Raw genomic sequence first — 20667 nt, 5'->3', positions numbered from 1 at the left:
TATCTTCATAAAATGTTGTTTCTTCTTTGTTTATACAATTTTCTTCCCACGATTGAATATAGTCTTGTCCTCAAGACAAATTGCTTGCACTTGTTGGAGGTTGAATATCAACTTGGTATTGTTGCTGTTGTGAGGTAGTAGTAGATGTTGTCCATTTAGGTTGGTGATATGTGGATTCAAAGGATATTAGAGTCAGGAAAGTCATCCATGTTGTGTTTTAGTTGTTCATCGGTTGTAATACAACTTAGGTATTCATGTTCTCTTCCAAGCTTGTAGATGATCTCGAAGTTGTATTCTTGAAGTAGTAAGAACCATCGTGCAATTCTCCCAATGAGGATTGTTTTGTTGAGAAGGTGGAGGAAGTTACCGAGTAGGTAGTATCAAAACTTTTGGAGTGCGTAGATCATTGCTAGAGCCTCTTTTTCAGTTGTAGTGTAATTCATTTCAGCTGAGTTGAGTCTTCGACTTGCATAGTAGATTGGTTGGTCTTTATGATCTTCTTATTGTTGCAAAAGGATCTTTCTGAGGGCATAGTTGGAGGCGTCGACTTGGATGTTGAAGTCTTTGTTCCAGTTTGGTTGAGCAAGTATTGGAGCTTGGGTGAGGGAATTCTTGAGGTTATTGAAGGCATTTTGACAATCTTGAGTCCAATTGTAAACTTGATTCTTCTTGAGGAGTTCGGTGTTAAGTTTTGCAATCTTGGCATAGTCTTTGATGAATCTTTAATGGTATCCCATCTTACCGAGGAATGATCGAAGGTTGAAATGTCAAATGGATGTTGTATGTTGGTGATTGTGAGGGTTTTGTCCTTGTGGATGAGGATTCCTTCTTTGGAAACTACATGTCTGAGTAAAATTCCTGATTTGACGAAGAAAATGCACTTGTTAGGGTTTATGTGATATTGTATTCATGGCATTTGATGAAGCATTTCTCTAAGCATTGGAGATGTTCTTCTTTGTTACTAAAGACATTAAAGTCATCCATAAATACTCGCATAAATTTGGTGAGGTATTCTCCAAAAGTGTCAATGATGATTCATTAAAACATGAATGGTGCATTAGAGAAAATGAAAAGCATGTGAAGGTAGGTATATGCTCCCCATGGATTGATGAAAGCCATCTTGTGTTGATCTTCAGGTGCAATGTGTACTTGATTGTGTCTACTGAAGCCATTAAGAAAGGAGTACATCTCATTTCCTGCAACTGCATCAAAAATTTCATCAGAGAATGGAAGAAAAGGTGTCCTTTTGAGTTGTATCATTGAGATTCTTATAGTTGACACAAATTCTAAGCTTGTTATTTTTCTTGGGGACAATGACTAGTGGTGATAGCCATTTTGGATTTTGAATTGGGAAGATGAATCTAACATTTTCGAGTTTGTCAAGCTTTTCCTTGACTTTGGTTTGTATATTGGGATTCATTTGAAGGCTGATTCAAGTTTGATGCTTGAATGTTCTCATTGTTTTTTCATGTGTGCTGGTGTTGTCTTTTCTTTCAAATCCTGGTGTTGGAAATCTACATTTTGAAGTTGAGGATCTTGATTGCTTTTTTTCTTCAAGATAATTTGGTTGAGATTGACTTAGATTAGTACTTTTAATTCAGGGTATGCCTTGAGAATTTGAGCTTCTTCATAGCTGTAGAGTCCTTCATTCTAGTCATATTGTTTGATTGTGGTTAGTTAAAATGTCTTTGCAATCTTCTTTAGAATACTGGTAGATAGTTGTGGAGCATCTTTATGTCCTCCAAGGGTGATGGTATTATTCCTCCAATATGTGATAATGTCTATTGTCTTGAGCCAAGTTCATTTGAGGAGTACTTTGTAGCAACTTTGGTCTTTTGCCATCTTGAGTACAATGAAAGCTACTTTAAATTCTTGATCTTTAATCTTGATAGGAATGTTGTGCACGATTCCTGATGGTTGTACACTTCGATCGTCAGCCATCTTGACGTTGAAGGGTGTAGAGTGGATTGGTCCAAGTCCCATTGCTTTGCAAGTTGAATACTTGATAATGTTGGTATTTTCTCTACTGTTGATGATTATTTATATAACTTTGTTCTTTCCTAACGTGATTGGGATGTATGGTACATCTTCATCATAGTTGCTAGGTTGGGTGTTTGCCTTATGGGATGAGTTGGTAGTTTTTTTTCTTGACTTGAGCTGAAGTTTTTTGGTGGAGAAGCTTGACATATTTTGAGAAGTTGTTTTCTCAAGTATGAAGCTACATGTGAAAGTTTTAGAAGGGTGAGTGTGATACCTTGTTGAAGAATGTTGATGATAGACTTTGGTTGTTCCTTTTTTCTTAATAGAGTTTTAGTCACAATTTCCTGATCATCTTCAACTTCAGGTTGTTGTTGTTAAAGGGTTTGCTGAATTATGTTGACTAGCTCCTTGCTTTGTTGCCATTTATGCCTTGAGATTTCTTGCACTTTGTTTTGGAGTTCTTGTTCTTTGACTTTTCCTCAAGATCATCTTCAGGAGTGTAGTGTTTTTTCCGACTTGGAGTTAGAGCTTTTATCTCAGGTTCATCTTCAAAGTGTTCATCTTCGATTTAGTCAATGTTGACATTTCTTGTTGTTGGAGGAGATCTTCAATGTTGTTGATCTTGCTGAGGAGGTCGATTTCCTTGATTTGTTGTTGTTAGTATTGAAGTCGTATTTTTTGAGTTTGAGGTTGCTATTGATAGTTGTTAAGAGGAAATACTCTGGGTGGTGGATCATATTGTTGATTTTGCTATTGATAGTTTAGTTATTGCAGAGGTGGTCTCTATTGTCGATTGTTGTGGTACTAGTAATAGTAAGGGAAGGGCCAAAAAACCTGGAACATAGACCGAGCCAAGCAAAGAACCTCCATACAAATGGCAATGCAGCATAAGCACGAAATCCAAGGCATGGGCCATGGTCCAATGGAGAAACACCCCCTAAAAGTAAGAAAAAGAGCCGTGAAAATAAAGTGAAAGAAAGGAAGAAAAAGAAAAATGAGAGAAGAGGAACGCCTCACCGGATGAAGCATTTGAGGTGAGAGTGGTTGTGAGTGTGTGGGAGCTCACGTCCATCAGCATCAACTAGCATATATACTCCACCTCCGATGTGTCGCTGGACAAAGTAGGGGCCGGTCTAGCAAGGGGAGAACTTCAATGGTGGCGTAAACTCCTTGAGTAGAACAAGATCGCCATCCTCAAATGGTTCGGCAGACTATTGGTGATCAATGACAGACTTAATCTTCTACTTGCCCCGAAGGAGATGTTCAGTTGTGGATCATCACTATTCTTCCAAGGTAAGCACCTCCAAGTCACGCGTATGAAGCTTGTCCTCATCACTAAGTTGCATCGCTACTGCATATCGAAGTGAAAGTGAGAGTGATGGCACTTGGATCTCCACTGGAAGCACAGCTTTTGTCCCATAGACAAGGGAGAATGGGGTCGTGGAGATGGATGTCTTGAAGGATGTCTAAAAGGCCCACAATGCCATAACCAAGTGCTCATGCCAATGCCTTGGATCCATCACACGCTTCTGCTGCATGTGAAAAGTTGGTTGGAACTCTTGGATGGTCACAATCCAAGATAAAGTTCGAGGAGTGTGAACTGGTCGCTGTAAAAGAAAGGTTAGCACAGTAAAACAGATATGGAAATGGATACAGGCTCTAGCGAGAAAGTGACAAAATCGCTCCAAGGTATAAACAATAGCCACCGCTTCTTTTTCCGCATCTACGTACTTCTTTTCAGTCTCCTTGAACAAATGTGAGGCATAGTATGTTGCATGTGGTGGCTTTCTAGGCTGTGAACATTGGCAAAGGCACACTCCAAAAGCCTCTATACCCGTCGTGATGGGAATTTTGAAAGGAAGTTGTTGTTCTGGTGGTTGGAGTACTGGGGACTCCACGGTAGGAAATTCTGAACTCAAAGAGCTATAACTCGCATGTAGCATGTCCGATTGGCTTGATTCTTTCTGTTGATTCTGTGTCTAGATGTCATCCTCCATCTCCAAGAAACGTCATGACAAAATACGCTCAGACTCATCAGCTACCGTGATTTTAGTAGGAAGATGCTGGCTGTGTGACACCTTAGATAGTTGTTGAGAAGGATTGAGTTCAACTGTGTCCTGTGAAAGATGGGCCTGGTCTAGAGTGACTGTGTCATCAAGCTCCATAAGAGAGAGTTGGTCCCATGCGAGAAAAAAATTGAGAAGCCCTTCCTCTATCAAGAAACACTCCGAAAAGCTAGATATGGGAGCCCGTACCCTATAAGCCCCACCATCAAATAAAGAGGGCGTGGCAAGATGTCTCAAGCTATCTAACTTGCCTCCAACCATGTCAATCACATTGCATGAGAAAGCACCCGTCATATAGATGGTCGACTCCACCTCCAACTCAGGAAAAACCTCTGTGAGCTTAGGAGGGAAGTGTGGTGCGGAGGCCATCTTAGTCTGAGCCTGCTAGGCTTGCTGAGAAAGAGCTCTACTGTGGTTGTTGAGAAAGGTGGCACTATGGGTTCCATCGCTAATTGCCATCTTGCCTTGCGCACTATCAATGGTGCAATGGGCTGTGACTTGCCATGAGCAGCCAAGGATGATAGAGTCTTTCAAAGAGGATGTTCCAAGACATTGGTAGTCAACCACGAGGAAATCTACCTCAGAAATAACATCCTACATTGAGACCTTGACACCACACCAAATGCCCGCTAGAGGAACGGTGTGGTTGGCGAAGGTCTTGAGCATGATGGAGGAGCTCTCAGTGATTTGTAGTTGTGCTGAAAGGGCAGCTTCAAGAGAGATAATATTACTTCCAAAACCAAAGTCAACCAAAACATCCATCCTACAAGAGGAAGTACCAATCTGGACCAAGACAAAGAATGGACCAAGATCTCCACCATATCTTATCATGTCAACAATGTGCACCTCTTGAGGAGTTCTCTTGAGAGTGCTCTCTGGTGTTCCTGACCGTGCAAACTCCTCTACATGCTGGCCGAATCCTGGGACAAGATATAACATATCTTGGAGCGAAAAGGTGACGGGAGTGTCAACCAGTTGTTGAAGAACCGGCTCTAGAACAAGAATAGCTATTGGTAATATCTCAGGAGGAGAAGAGAGTAATGACTTGAAGGGGAGTTTACAAGCCACCCTCTGTGTCACTAGATCTAGTGCTAATAGAGATTCACTCTCAACTGACACCGAGGGATCTATGGTAAGCTGAGCGGTTGCCTTCTTCTTCACTTGGGCTTGAGTGGCTACGATTTGCTATTGTTGCCTATAGAGTTCCTCAACTAGCAAAATTGTGTTGACCAATGAGGCTGGTGCCTTGCCGTTGCTTGACGAAGGGGCTGCCTCAATTGCATGTCACTCCAACTACTCTTGATATATCTCTAGACCTCGAGACGATGTGGAATTATTAGCAAAGGGATGTTGTTGGACACATTGAGAAGGTGGAGGCCAAAGCTTTGGATGAAGCTTCAAGCAGCACTGCGTGTTGTGTGTGTTCCTCTTACAGTGAGTGCACCAATGGGACTTAAATCTGCATTCCCGAGCTGTAGCGACCTCTTTCTTGGACTCCACCAGCTCCTGGAGCAATTTGTCATGGTGTGATTATTGCTGAAGAATGATCTCCTTCAACTGCCACATCTCATTAGCAAAGTTCTGAAGGGCCAGAGGTGTATGCTCAATAGTGATGGGCTTTTGTGTGGACAGCGAATAGCTGCAGAAGGTGACTCTAATGGGGTGATGGCTTGGTCAAAATCAACTCTAGCAATCCCTAGGTCGACCAGAAGCTCTCTTTCTAGCTTCGTGGCAAATGAAAATGCCTCATGGCAAGACTTGAATGTCTTCTTGAGAGGTTTCCACTGAAAGTTCCCACACAGACCTGCCGTGAATGCCATGATCCCCTGTTTCTCATCTTGGACCACTCTATGATCCCAACACTGCTTCTAGTATGCTCGAAACCGGGTGATGTAGTCAGGAACAGACTCGTGAGCACCCTGCCGGAACGAAAAGAGGTTGACAAGTAGCCGATTTGTGTTTTTCTTCAATAAAACGTTCTCTAAAAGAAGCAAGTAGTGTCTAGAAGTCTGTCCAGTCCTCTGGGAGAAGAGAATCTGCCCAAGTTACTGCTTTGCCTTCGAGAGACTGCAAGAAGTCACAGCACATACGATCATCGTTGACGATCATGTTTGTGGTGCAGTAGTAATCAAAGTGACTAATATGTGATGTTGGAGAGACTGTTCTAACACCTGAGAAGGTTAGGAGATCACTCCCCTTCTGCAAAACATGGAGTTGAGGTCGAGCTAAAGGTGGCTGCGCCATAGCTTGTAGATCAAAGCCACTAGAATCTGCTGAGGATGAAGAGGACTTGGCCCATGAGGGTGCTGTGCCATACCTAAGCTACCTTTGGATGTGAGAAAGTTTACTCCATACCTTAGGGCCTTGAGGTATGGTAAAAGGGTGCCAATTTGTCGCATGTCTAGTTTGTACCAGCATCAAATACCCTGAACACTATAAATGCCTGGCCAAGGAAATTGGGTTGACAGGAGCAGAAAGATTGTAGACTTGTGCTCAAGCTACTCAAAGTTGCCCAAAATGCCTGTGACGAAGAGAAACAAGGGTGAAAATGGAAGGAGATGTTGCCCTCGAGCACATAGCCATTGATTCGTAGGGTGACTGCCGGAGTAGCTGCTGGAGTAGCCGGTAACTGGTAACTAGTAACCAGTAACCAGGGACCTGTAACCTATAATCGGTAACCCCCTCCTACTCCTGCGCCTGCTCCAACACCAACTCCTATCGCTGCGCCTGCTCTTACTGTCCCTGTTCCTAGGCCAACTCTTGTTCCCGCTCCTCTTGTTCTTATTCCTATGCCAACCTCTATTCCTTGAAGATTGTTTCGTTCCCAAGGAACTCCCAACAAAGTTTAGCCCAAAAGAGAAAATGAGTCCTCTGGTCTCGATCCTTTCCCATTTTGACTATTGGTGGGCTCGTTGGAAAGGGCTCAGCCCCGTCTACCCTCTATCGCAGGAATTTGGGAAGAAGCTGCCTCAATATTCCCCAAAATCCAAGAAGAGGTAGTCTAGAACGCCAATATTGTGGAAAAACATGTGTATGTCATTGATGTAGATTGATATTAAGGCGCTATTGGTATTTTTGGAAAGCCTAGGACCAGAGCACTTCTAGAGACAAGCGGCATCCAAAACAAAGCCCGAAGAGGCACGAATTCACACTATGTGAGAAATGTGCCAATTTAAATGAGTGATAGTAACCTCTTTGTTTAACGCGGATGCCCTACAACCTCAAACATCTTTTGGCCGTCACTGACAAGGAAATGACTAATGGAGTTACCCACCCTTGTTGCTCTAGGTGTCACCTAGCTTACAAAAGTGTGATACACCCCTACCCGCACAGATATAGAGAGAGAAGTTAAAGGCCTTAGCCATTATGAGCAAAGAAACCAAACCCATTGGTAAGGTTTAAATAGATTATTGTAGACAAGTAGTTAGAGTTGTTTACACAATGTAGTGCATGTGGTTTTGTCCCTTTATCCTATGGTGATTTACTATAGGATAACACCATGAAGCGGAACCTAAACCCTCTTTATGCCACGTGACACATGCCACATGTCACATGCCACGTGTCCAAAGGATAATGGTGTGGAACCCGAGGTTCAGAGCCTTGGGCCACTAAACGAAGGAACAGTGCCAAACTCCTAAGCATGGAGCCAAGGAGTGATGAAACCAGACCATGGAGCAACTCCCAAGCATATAGCCCAAGGAGTGAAGGGATAGAAGCCTGGAGCGACTTGGAATAGTTTTGGAGCAACCAACATCCCAATGTGAGGACTAGCACACAAAATGGAGCCAAACGGAGTTTGGCACTATTTCGGCATACTGGTGGCCTAACGCAAGGACATGGGTACTCCACTAGCTAGCATGTAATAGTCTCTTTTTTAAAGTTGAACTTTTTCATCTAATTCCCCTGAACAAGGTTCCGATCCAAAGATCTAAAGCTTGGAAGAATAATCAAAGAAACTGCGAAACTATGCGCACTATCACTCCAACCTGGAAAGAATGAAAACACAGAATTTTAAGGTGTGTGTACATACCAGGAGAGGAAACTTATCTTTTTCTGAATGGAACTTGGGCTTAAACCAAGCTGGACGTAGAACAAGGACAGGCACGCAAGCAGGAGCTATACTATGCCTCAAGTTAGTTAGTTATGCCCAACCTACCCACTACCCACTATCCCTACTATACATTTGGAACCCCCCCCCTCTGAGGAACATATGCTTTGGGCTTTCACCCTAAGCCTCCCTTAGTATTAAGAGTTAGTCTCTAGGACAAGCTCAAAACTTACTAAATATGGAATGGCACTAGATTGCAAATTTGGACACAGGATAAACACCATTGTGTTCAAATCAATCTCTACATTCCATAGATATGCCAAATGAGCAAATCTAGACACTTTCTATAAATAGCATTTGGGACTAAAATAAGACTAACACAAAGAGTATGATAGCAAGGGTGTTTGGCAGATATGATAAGCTATCATCCAGCGATATTGAAGGATTAGTCTCAATACGCGAGGGTTCTTGTCAAGCCAGTGCAACACAAAGCAAAAGAGAACTAACAAGCCGGGCCGAGTATGCTCAACTAAATAGACACTTAGGAATTCCTTCCTTATGCTCATCTGGCCAAGTATATATGCAAAGTTCAGTTTACTAACACTTGAACAAAAGGGGATGATAAAGGGTCCAGCAAGATTTCACTATGCATATAAAGTGTTGAAGCCAATCTACCTATACTGGCCCAAACTCAAAGATCAATAAATGAATAATATCAAAGTTATTAGACAATGATATCTTAGAGACTTAATTATCAGTGAATATATCTTAGATGAGAACACAAAAGTATTTTAAGTAAGTTTTCATTCGATAAACTAGTAGTAGAGCACAGGAACCACCAAGATCATTATTTTTGGAAACATAGGATTCACCATCCAACAAAATTCAATAGTCAGTGTATCATCAAAAAACTCAATGATAAAACTTAATTAGTAAAGATTGTAAATAGCATGCCAAACAACTCACTAAAGATAACTCAAAGAATACAAAGTATTATTAACTGATAAACAAAATACTCGCGAATGTATCACTTGAAGGAAATAACATCCTAATCTATCAAAACTAACTCGAGCAACAATCAACAAAACAGAAGGAATGTGGTAAGACTAACAAACATTTAGTCATGCTAACCATTACACTAGCTAATCTAAATAAATCCCAGTCAATAATACGAAGGAACTCAAGTTGCTTAAACACGTGTCAGCAACATTCTACTAATGTCTCAAACCCAAGAGACCAATCTAAAGCAAACCACAAAGAACATATGGTATTGCATAAAGCCATAAACTATTAAATAGAACAACTAATTATCATATTATATCTTCTGAGACAAAATATAACACACATAGTTTTTACCCTTTATCCTATAGTGATTTACCATAGAATAACCACGAAACAGAACTTAAACCCTCCATGGGCCTTCACACTTTGAGTTTTCAACCCAAGCCTCCCTTAGTATCAAGAGTTACTCTTTGGGACAAACTTGAAGCTTACTAAATATAGAATATCTTTAGATTGTGAATTTGGACATAGAATGAACACCATTGTGTTCATGACAATCTCTACATTCCGTAGATATGCCAAATGAGCAAATCTAGACACTTTCTATAAATAGTATTTGGGATTTAAATGAAATTAACACAAAGGGCATGATAGTGAGGGTGTTTAGCAAATATGGTAAGCTATCATCCAACGATATTGAGGGACTAATCTTAATATGCAAGGGTCCTTGTCAAGCCAGTGCAAGACAGAGCAAAAAAGAACTCAAAAGCTGGGCCAAATATGTTTGGCTGAATAGACACTTAGGAATTCCATCCTTATGCTCATCCGGCCAAGTACAGATGCAAAATCCAGTTTACTAACACTTGAATAAAAGGGATTAATAAAGGGTTTAACAATATTAACCTCCTACTGTCGTGGCAGTAAAGAAAAAATATTCGAAAGGACTAGCCGATAGGTAACTTTTGATACCTGAAGTCACATTCGTGACACTGAGTTACGCAGTTTCCTTGGTATGGCTAGTTACTACCGACATTTCAACATAAGTTTGCAGAGATGGCTATTCCTTTAATATAATTGTTGCACAAGGATGTGCCATTCGAGTGAAAGAAGCCACATAAGGATAGTTTTGTGGCATTGAAACGGTTGTTGAGTAAGGCTCTAATGCTTCGCATTGTTAATCCATCAAAACCTTATGAGGTGACATGTGATGCAAGTGGTTATGCACTAGGAGGAGTTCTCATGCAAAAAGGACAACCTATTGCATATGAGAGTCAAACTTTGAATCCTGCGGAGCAACGTTATTCCATATATAAGTAAGAGTTACTCTTCATTGTTCATACTTTGCAGACGTGGCAACACTATCTTTATGGTGTAGTGGTCACAGTGTTGACAGATCACAAACCCCTTATATATTTTTTCACACAAAAAGAGTTGAATACTAGGTAAGCTCATTGGATGGTCAAACTCATGGAGTTTGGGGAGTTTCTTATTGAGCATTATCTGGGAAAATTGAATATGGTGGCAGATGCTTTATCTTGTGTTTGCCATGTAATGACATTACAAACATGGTTCTATTATCATTTGAGTAAGGTGGTTAGCAAGTTTGGGCAATTAGTTGAGCGTGCTCAAGCTCAGGATGTTGAGGTGGTCTCGTTGCAAGCCCAGATAGAAGCACCTTTCTCATTGGTGGATGGGATTCTTTACTAAAATGGCCATGTGTATTTGCCACGGGTGGATGCATTAATTACTCAAGTTTTATTCCACTATCATGATTGTTCAAAGGCTGATCATTTTGGGGGGAAGAAGATATATGAGTTGATTAAGCATAATTTTTATTAGAGGAATATGAAGGCTAATATCCTTGAGTACTGTAAGTCATGTGAGCTCTATCAATAGGTAAAGGTGCCACAGGAGAAGCCAAGGGGACTTTTGCAACATTTACTTATTCCTTAGAGCCATTAGTGTAGTATCTTTATGGACTTCATCATTTGTTTGCCATAAACACAGAAGCAAAAGGAGCAAGTATGGGTCATAGTGGATCGCTTAACGAAGTATGTGCGGTTGTTGGCTCTTCAAAAGAGTGTCACTGCCTTAGACTTGGTTGCGGTCTACTTGGAGAAGGTCTTTCTTGATTTTGGTTTGCCAGAGGACATCGTTAGCAATTGAGATTCAAAGTTCACTAGTGGATTTTGGAAGAGTTTTGCAAACGCTATGCAAGTGACTCTAAAACTCTCAAATGGAGATCATCCTTAAACAGATGAGTAAACCGAGCATGTGAATCAAGTGGTGGAGGATATACTACGTTGTAGCATTGATCAAAAATAGGGATAGTGGGATCTATATCTTCCATTGGTGCAATTTGCCTACAACAATAGCTAACACAGTGAAACCAAATTAAATCTTTACTTTGCAATGTTTGGAAGGCATCCTCAAACAGCGGTGGAGCTGGAATTGCATTTGAGTAAGGATGCTTAAGAAAAGCTTGATTCAGAGGTGACTAATTTGGCTACGGAACTTGATGAAATTCTAGTGGTGTGCAAACAGAATTTGCAAATAGCTCAGGATAGAGCGGAGAAGTTTGCTAATGAGCATCGCCAATTCTGGGAATATAAAGTGGGTGATCTTATCTTTGTGCGAGTGATCTTTTTATCAAATGAGCAGTAGAACACTTTAGTGCCTTTGTGGAATGGGAAGAGTGATAAACTTTTTCATTGGTATGCTAGTCTATATGAAGTGCTGGAGCACATCAGTAGGTGGTTTATTGAGTGTGGCTACCAGCTGGGGTGAAAATTCATTTGGTATTTTATGTTAGCCATTTGAAAGGTGTATTATCTTGGAGTGACGAGCCCAATGCCTCTTTAATATATATGATATATGACTGTGGAAGATGGATCAGGAGCTTGAGCTTTTTTTCTGCAGGCTATTTGCAAAAGAACACCCACAAGGTGTATGACCTGTTTAGTATTTGCACACATATCAATTTTGTTAAATTTATATTCTTTATTTTTCCACAATACCTATCTTTTATGGCTTCAGTTAAGTTATAGTCATTTACACCTTTGAGTATTTCTTCAATTTAGGCACTATATTTTTGGTTTGCTTAAGCAAACCAACATAGGATATACCTGGGTATTCTTGAATATTCTATAATTTAATTGTTGATATTTATTTAGAATAATTTTGTGTTTATAAATTAAAAACATTTTAATAATGGTCGTCACGTTGACTACATATAGTTGACCGACGGTTTCGGCAAAAAGTTGTTCTAATTTATTTTCAAAGCTTTTAAATCTGAGAACTACAAATTCAATGTTTGGACGTGTGTTTGCAGGTGTGATTTTGTGGCGAGGAAGCAGGAGCAACAGGAGGTCCTCCAGACAAGCTAACTTCTCAAGTTTAACCAGTTGCCACCTCCATGCAAGGGTACTTTCCATGAGCTCAAAGGGTAGAGGGCTGGCTCTTGTTTCTCATACCTGAAAAGTGTATCCATGAAATATACATATCCTCTTGTAGTTTCTCTTCTAAATAGAAGACAAGTGCCTGAGGTTGTACATATCGAAGTACAAACCAAAGAAGCAGATCAATGGATCTCCCCGCAAGGCGTCAATCAGCAGTCGAATGAGGCGAGCAGCACATACTTGATCCTCTTCCAGTCGATCCACTTTCCTGTAACCAATGGTGCTACCGTTGCTCACCAGGTACCAGCCCAGCTCGCTGTCGCATGCCTCGACGAGATATTCCATGACCCTTTGTCCCATGTTTACTGGCTCTCGGATGTCCAGTGCGTTGAACTTTGAGACCTTGCCAAGATCAAGCTCGATCCAGCCGGTCGACTCCCCTTGCATTGGAGCCCAGAAAGTTTCCATACGCTCGTCAAGGATTTGCTTCGGCCCGAACGAAGAGCTGCGAACGCTGCTTGCTGTCACGGACAAGGGATTCGCTGCTAAGTTGACGCTCAAGATGGAATCTATGGCGGAGCTAAACCGCTCCAGCGTCTGGAAGTCGGATTCGTCGATCAGTCCCGACGAGTTTGGAGGGACGTTGAGCAGGAGCAAGCAGTTCCTGGCGGATGATTTGTAGAAAACGTCGAGCAGCTGCTCCAGGGATTTTGGAGCCTCGTTCCTGTGCCAAAACCAACCGGGCCTGATGGAGATATCACACTCCGGAGGGAGCCAGTCGGTTCCAGCACTCTCTCCAGACATCAAGTACCTGTCGATGTTGCGAATTGGATCGAGTTTCACGAGAACGAAAGTCTCATGGAAGGATGGATTTTACGTACTGGCCATCGCTCCTGCCGATCGTAATGGAAGATCTGTTCGCCATCGCCCAGCATGGTTGTCCGGCCTCGCCATACTCGTTCCCAACCCATCGGATGTCGGGGCCAGTGTCGGAAAAGATGTTGCCACCGGGGATGAATCGTGTCAAACCAGAGCTCAAAATCGTAGCTCATGTTCATTGCAGTGGGTGATTTCGCACCATCCAGCCACACCTCGGAGATCGGCCCATATCTGCACGCCAAAACAGAATGCCGCGTCAAGGCATCTGCTGCTAGAGATGAAAACTACAAAAGCCCACAAGCTCGCGAGCTCCTAATGCTAAAACCGTTTGATGGGCTGGAGGAAATGCAAATATATCACACAGTGACCATGCCACCAAGAAAAATGCGTGAAGAAGAAGAAGCAAAGAATGTCTCACTCACCCAGTAAGAAGCTCTCGGAGCTGAGCCAAGTAGAACTCGTTGTAGAGAAGAGTGTCGCCATAGCAGCTCTCGTGCAAATCCCATGGCGAGAGGTAAAAGCCACATCCACGTCCAATCCACGCTCCCTGGCGGCGGCCACGAACTCGGCCACCACATCCCCCTTCCCTCCTCGCGCTAGCCACGGAGAAATTGGTGTAGGCCGAGGGCCACAGGCAGAACCCGTCGTGGTGATTGACCGTGAGGATCACGAGCTGCGCGCCCGCGGATTGAGCCGCGTCCATCCACTGCGACGCATTAGATCGCTCCGGGTTGAAGATGGAGGGCGATTCGTGGCCGGATCCACGCTCCGAGTCCGTGAATGTGTTGACGCCGAAGTGGAAGAGCGGCGCGAGTTGAACTGGAGCTGGCGCCATGAGGGAATTGGGCGGAGAGGGGCGAATTTAGGGCGACAGCTCTCAAGAACACTAGTATCTCGAGGAGCAAGAAAGAGAGATGGAAATTCATTGCTATAGAGAATGGAGGAGAGAGCCAATCTTATAAGCCCAGTGGAGTAGAGGAATTCTCACCAGAGAGTAAAATCTTTGCTTATCTTCTTCTTCTTAGCCGTGATCTCCAAGCTAGATTGGAATGTTCTTTCTCCGTCCAGGATTCTCAAGAGCTGTGGAGGTCGCGCCCGGATTCTCGCAAGGAATACCTCGCGAATCGCGAATGCGTGTGAGATCCAGCAAAGTTTATGGCATTGCTCTTCCCCAATTTCGTGATTTCCACAGACACCTCAGAGGATTGCTTGCTCTCCTGGGGAGCACTGCTCAAGAACTGCCGGGATCTGTCACGGGGGAGGCAAATCCACGCCCGCATTGCGCAGAGCGAGCACCGCCGCAACAAATACCTCGCGAATCTGCTCGTCCAGATGTATGGCAAATGCGGCAGCGTCGATGACGCCCGTGCAATCTTGGAATCCATAGAGAATCCTAAGCTCTTCTCCTCCAAAATCATGATCCAGGCCTACGCACAGGCGAAAGATCTAAATCGAGCGCGCAGAACGTTCGATGGGATGCTCCGGCGAGATGCCTCGACGTGGAACTCGATCGTCACGGCATATGCCGACAACGGGCATCTTGATAAAGCGCGAGAGATTTTCGAATTGGCTCCAGAGAAGAGCGAGATCTCTTGAAATGTGATGATCACGCTTTGCATCCGCAGTGGAAAGATAGCTTCTGCCAAGGATTTGTTTGATCGGATGCCCGTGAAGACGATCGTTGCGCAGACTGCCCTCGTCACAGCATTGGCCAGGAAAGGGCATTTGGAAGAAGCCGAGGCTTTGTTTGAGAACATAAAGGAGGAGCGCGATGTAGAGTCATGGGCTTTTGGCTCTCGCTGTCTACAGACAACTCCAACCGAACAGCAAATGCAGGTTGGGCAGTCTTTTTCTCTTGAGTTGATACAAACGAACACTTTCTGGCGACAGGGAACTGCATTTGAGGTGAAAAGGCTACTGATTGCCGGAAAGCAGAAAGAGGCGTTACGTGCTCAAGACGGGCAACTTTGGGGATGTGCTCTTCTTATGGCCCGGCAGCTGGGAGAGAAGGTACCTTGTCTTGTAGCTTTGATGTATAGACCGTTAGTGATGGTCTTGTGGTTTTTAATAGTTCTACACCGACACTATAGCGGAGATGGCTCAACGTCAGTTTCAACCAGGGTTTCCCCTCCGGACTCTTATCTCTTCTTTATGCTGGTCAACATGCCGGAGTGTTCATAGGGAACACTAATTCGTCGAACGTAACAGCGCTTCAATCTCAACCGGTTCCAGCGTCCGCTGTAGATGGTGCAACACAGGTGAAATACTTTTATCAAGCTACTCTCTTGCTTAAGGAGTGCATGTTGACTTGCAGGACGCAGTAGAAGGAATGCTCGAAGAATGGCAGGAAAACCTGGCTATAATGGCAGCTAACCGAACTAATGGGTACGAGAGAGTGATTATGCATCTTGGTGATTGTCTCTGGAGACATCGAGATGAGGTATATACATGGTCACACTTTGATGTTTCTCATAGTTTTAACTTGCAGATATGTGGAGCCCATATTTGCTATCTTCTTGCAAATGCTAGTTTTGAGCCTTTCTCCCCTTCTGCCAGACTTTGTCTTATAGGTGCCGACCATTGTAAGTATCCACGCACGTACGCTAGTCCAGAAGCTATCCAGGTAAGCCGTGTTTGTCCTCAATAACAATTGTTAACCTTTTCTTCATCAGCGAATGGAAGTGTACGAATTTGCAAGAGTGACCGGCAATTCCCAGTTTATTTTACTTCCTTTTCAGCCATACAAGCTTATTTATGCGTCGATGCTTGCTGAAGCTGGAAAGATAAACGAAGCTTTAAGGTTGGTAGTGATTTTTAACTGTATGCTTCGTTAACACAAGGTTTCTCTTCGAAGGTATTGCCAAGCGGTGTTGAAAACATTGAAAACAGCGGGCCATGCAGCTGATGTGTGCAAAGAAGCGGCTGTAGCCTTGGAAGAGCGTCTTCGTATCCACTCTCAGGTTTGTAAGCAGACACTCGGGCTTTTATACTCACTTTCCTGTTATCCAGGGAGGCTTGACGTCAATTGTGCAACGGTTTTTTGGTAATATTGGTCTACACAAGATGATAGGCCCTTCGCCCCCGAAAGCTTCCGATAATGCTGATATTAATAACCGTCCTGCAACAGCTTCTAGCAGAAGCAGTGTATCACTTGCCTCGTCAGCATCAATGGAACCCATAAGTGATAATACGAGAAGATCCAACATGCCAGCGAAAAGCATTTCTGAGCCTGACTTTAGGCCTGCACAGGTAACTCGACTTGCTCTTGTGTACCTTATTAAGACTTGTATTCTTTCATCAGATCGTTAGTCCAGCGAAAGGAATGCCAAACAGAGGCGTCTTTACTTCTTTCGTGCAAAGAGCGATGGGCTTCATAAAAACACCATCGAAGGAGGTTTGTAGAAGCTTTGGAAAGAGCGCTAGCTGATTGATGGTCGGGTATGTGATGCAGGCAAAGCTTGGCAACAGCAACAAGTTTAGATACGACGAGACACTGAAGCGCTGGGTTGAAGAAGGAGCCGAGGCACAAGCGCCAGACCTTCCGTTGGCTCCTCCTCCCACGGCAAACAAGCTCGTCTCGCGCGTGGAGGAGAACGGCGCTCCTATTTCCATGTCTCCAGAGAGACCACAGCCAACTCCAGAAAGGCCGCAACCGGTTGTGAGTGGAATCCCACCAATGCCTCCGAGCAGTAACCAGTACGCAGCTCGCGCACGTCAAAACGTTAGATCAAGGTACCGTTTTGGTCATTCCCAGCACTCCAATCTCACGAGGTTTTTGCAGATATGTCGATACATTCAACAAAGGTAGCGTAACACCATCCAAGACATCATAGGACTCTCCTCCACTGTTTGGCGTGGTGCCAAAGGCAAGCGCAAAGCCTTTGGCTCCAGCGAGATTTTTCGTGCCTGCAGCCGCTGCTGCCGCTGCTCCAGATATCAACAGCAACCATTCGGTGGATCCTTCCTCAGCACCGGACTTTGTCTCCGACACGGCGTTCTCAAACGGGAATGGAGCATTCGCTCAGCCGTTTGTACAGGATATGAGAAACGATCCGGGGCCAACGCCTGATCATCTCTCGAGCAGCTCTTCGCCAGCAATGTTCTATTCGAATCACTATCCAGCAGCACCGTCGACCGTCTCGTTGCCGCCACCTCCAGCTCTGGAAGTCACTCCGCCAGTGATGGTCGAGCAGCAGCAGCAAAACCAACACCAGGAAAGTTCGATTCATCGGCACCACCATCAACAGTCCGGCACAGTGGGATTCGAAGCTGCCAGTTCCTCCGGAGTGTTTGGAGACGACTTGCAAGAGGTGGAATTGTAAATCACACTCCACAAGTAGTGTTGCTGGGTGGATTTTGGTAGAGCAGTGTAGCGAAGTAGTAGTCGTGGAAGGAGGAATTTTTTTTGGCTGGGGTGATTCTTTGGAGCCACGAGCGAAGCGAGGAAGGTCCTTAAAGTTGCTAGAGAAAGGAAACTCTTTACAGTGTAACAAATAAAAGCAAAGGCCTTGTGATGAATATACCTCGAATAATCTCCCGGATTTAAAACATGGCGCGCGTAGCTCACAAGGCATCGTCTTGGTGGGATAAAACGCTGGTTGTCTACGCGCGGTGTGGGCATTTGGAGGAATCGAGAAGGATATTTGATGCATTGCCGGCCAAGAACATCGCGTCGTGGACGGCGCTCGCGACCGCGTATGCCGAGAGTGGGCATCCGGGGGAGGCCAAGGCAGCGTTCGATCGAATGGCGGTGTGGGACGTAGTTTCCTCCACTGCGATGGTCAAGGCGCTGGGCGATTGCGGGCGGATTGGATCAAGCAAGGCGGTGTTTGATGTGATGCCCGAAAGGAACTGCAAGACGTGGGCGACGCTGCTGCGGGGATTTGCTCGCGGCGGAGAGATTGGGCGAGCGAGAGAGGTGCTGGATCGGATGCCCGAGACGAATGTGGTAGCGTGGACGATCCTCGTGCAGGGATTCGCGCAGCGCGGGCGAGTGGGTGATGCGAAGGCCGCGTTTGATTCCATGCCCGAGAAGAACAGCATCACTCGCGCGGTGATGCTCGTCATGTTTGCGGAGAATGGATTCATGGAGGAGGCGGAGGATGTCTTCCAGGAGATTGTCCACCGAAACGCGATCCTCTGGGGGGCGATGCACTGCTGCTATGCCCAAAATGGGGATTTGATTCAAGCCAAGAGTTTGTTTGATAGGATGCCTCAGCACAGCGTACTTTCGTGGACGATTATGATCAAGTCATACGCGAAAAACGGTGATGCTGATCAAGGAAAACAATTGTTTGAAAAAATGCCACGCAGAGATCTTGTTTCATGGAACGCGATAATCGCTGTTTATGCCCAGAGAGGTCGTTTCAAAGAGGCGATCCGGGCGTTTTCTTTGGTTTGCTGCTGGGATTCCTATTCATGGAACACAATTCTAGTGGTATATGCTCTAGATGCAAATATTCGTGATGCTAAGAAAGCGTTCGATGAGATGCCAACTTGGAACTTGGTCTCCTGGAACACGATTCTTGCAGCATATGCCCAAACCGGGCATGCGTATTCTGCGATCCAGCTCTTTTGGGCGATGTTTCTTCACGGCTTTGACCCCGACAAGGCAGCGTTTGCCATCGTTTTGACGGCGTGTAGCCATCTGGGGCTCGTCAAGGAAGCAGTAAGCTACTTCACGGCAATGAGCTTTGACAATGGATTGGATCCTTCGCAAGACCACTACACCTGCATTGTTGATGCTCTCGGACGACTAGGGCGATTGAAAGAGGCCGAGGGTGTCCTAGAGAATATGCCTTTGCCAGCAGATGGAGTTGCATGGGCAACGTTTCTTACCGCATGCAAAAACCACGGGGAGATGAATCGAGGGATGCATGCTGCGGAATTTACGTGCCAGTCCAGCCTTGTGAGTGATGCATTGCCTTATGTGATGCTGGAAAACATCTTCAGAGCAGTTCAGACTTGATTCTTCACTGTTTTGATGTGTTGACCCAAACATCAATCGTTGATATCCAGCCATTCCGTGAGCCGCCCCATCCCCCATGGATGGAGAGCGGCACGCACAGAGATTGGGCATAGGAGAGTCTTCAGAAATCTATCTGGAGTGTTAAGTGCAGTGGGTTTGCTTTAGCCAGCAACGCGACCAATGCTGCTGTTGTGAATTTGAGCAGCAGCACTGCGCTTCTCCTGCTTCACATCAGTGCCATGCTAGGCGTGGCAATCCAGATTCTCAAGACCATGCCGGTGAGAGTCTATCATGAGCTCCTGTTGAAAGTGGGAAGTCGTGGTGTGAAAAGCTTGCGTTTGAGGCGCGGGTGGAGATGGGTCATTGATACCTCGTTCCCATTGCCTTCCTTGTATCCTATCTCCCTCATTGCCTCCCGACATGCTTCATATGTTCTCCTCTCTGAGTCCCATATGTTATCCTCTCCGCTGGGCCTCAGCCCATTCTTGATATTTACGAAGGCTCCATTGGATGTTGATACAGAGAATTAAATTTAAAGACAATTGGCCCACTTTTATGATGGGCTTAATCTATGTTGAATGGATTGCTCTTTGCAAAGCATGTATGCAAGGCGATTTTACAAGGAAATTTATCAAATCTTCCGCAAAGTCAATGCCATACCTGTCAAGAACCAAATCCTTGGAGAGCTTTAGGAATTAGTATAGGGATATATAGGGATGCATAATGAAGGATAGTTAAGTAATTTGATGATGAGAAGTTTGACATGGCGCAAGCAGAGTGTGCCTCTCAAGGCATCCAAATCTATGTTCTAGCTCCCATTTGGAAATAAGAAAGATTACAAGTGCCATTTCCTACTCATCCATTCCCTTCGAAAACTTTCTTTCTATTCTGCAGGGTGGAGTTTTATATATAATGTTGTTGTCACAAATAATTATAAAGCAAGTATAAGGGAATATTGCTTCTTCAATGGCAACTAGCACTTTGTAAAATGTTTTGTGACCAACTATTCCCTTCTCATGGAATATAAGTATATGAAAATTTTCAAAACTATCATGTTGGAGTACAATCTTAATCATTCTTAAACTCTTAGGAATACTAGACTCAACTCTTCAGTTCCCTTTAATCTTTCAGTCTAGCATCATTCCAAATCCAGGATTGGTATTCAGATTTAGAATATTGCACTAGTCTTTTGAGACAAGTTGTTTTGAATCATTAGGATCATCCTCTAGTGATTTCAATCTACATTGAGTTATAATTTAAATAGATTGCTACTTTGTCCTCTATGACATGCTAGATGGAGAAAAAGTGTTATATAAGATCATATTT

General features: G+C 44.1%; 2 protein-coding genes and 1 pseudogene across 2 annotated transcripts; 2 read left to right on the top strand and 1 right to left on the bottom strand.

Moving 5' to 3' along the window:
* Positions 1-12577: 12577 nt before the first annotated feature.
* Positions 12578-14554, bottom strand: LOC9638735 (annotated as a pseudogene).
* A 748-nt stretch (positions 14555-15302) lies between these two features.
* On the top strand, positions 15303-17921 carry LOC9638734 (protein transport protein SEC16A homolog). The gene is made up of 10 exons (XM_024667420.1): positions 15303-15383; positions 15445-15631; positions 15688-15813; positions 15862-15996; positions 16046-16173; positions 16228-16333; positions 16383-16622; positions 16675-16767; positions 16825-17105; positions 17155-17921. The coding sequence occupies exons 3-10, from the start codon at positions 15703-15705 to the stop codon at positions 17204-17206; spliced, it is 1146 nt and encodes a 381-aa protein (XP_024523188.1). The 5' UTR covers positions 15303-15383; positions 15445-15631; positions 15688-15702; the 3' UTR covers positions 17207-17921.
* A 1-nt stretch (position 17922) lies between these two features.
* LOC112343646 (pentatricopeptide repeat-containing protein At2g35030, mitochondrial-like) lies at positions 17923-19871 on the top strand. Its single transcript, XM_024667431.1, has 2 exons — positions 17923-19281; positions 19488-19871. Exons 1-2 carry the CDS (start codon positions 17923-17925, stop codon positions 19869-19871), a joined length of 1743 nt encoding a protein of 580 aa, XP_024523199.1.
* Positions 19872-20667: the final 796 nt, after the last annotated feature.

Source organism: Selaginella moellendorffii, unplaced genomic scaffold, assembly GCF_000143415.4.
Source record: "Selaginella moellendorffii unplaced genomic scaffold, v1.0 SELMOscaffold_172, whole genome shotgun sequence".
Taxonomy (NCBI): domain Eukaryota; kingdom Viridiplantae; phylum Streptophyta; class Lycopodiopsida; order Selaginellales; family Selaginellaceae; genus Selaginella; species Selaginella moellendorffii.
Note: the sequence above shows the minus strand (reverse complement) of the source record. Positions and strands in the feature narration are given on the sequence as shown.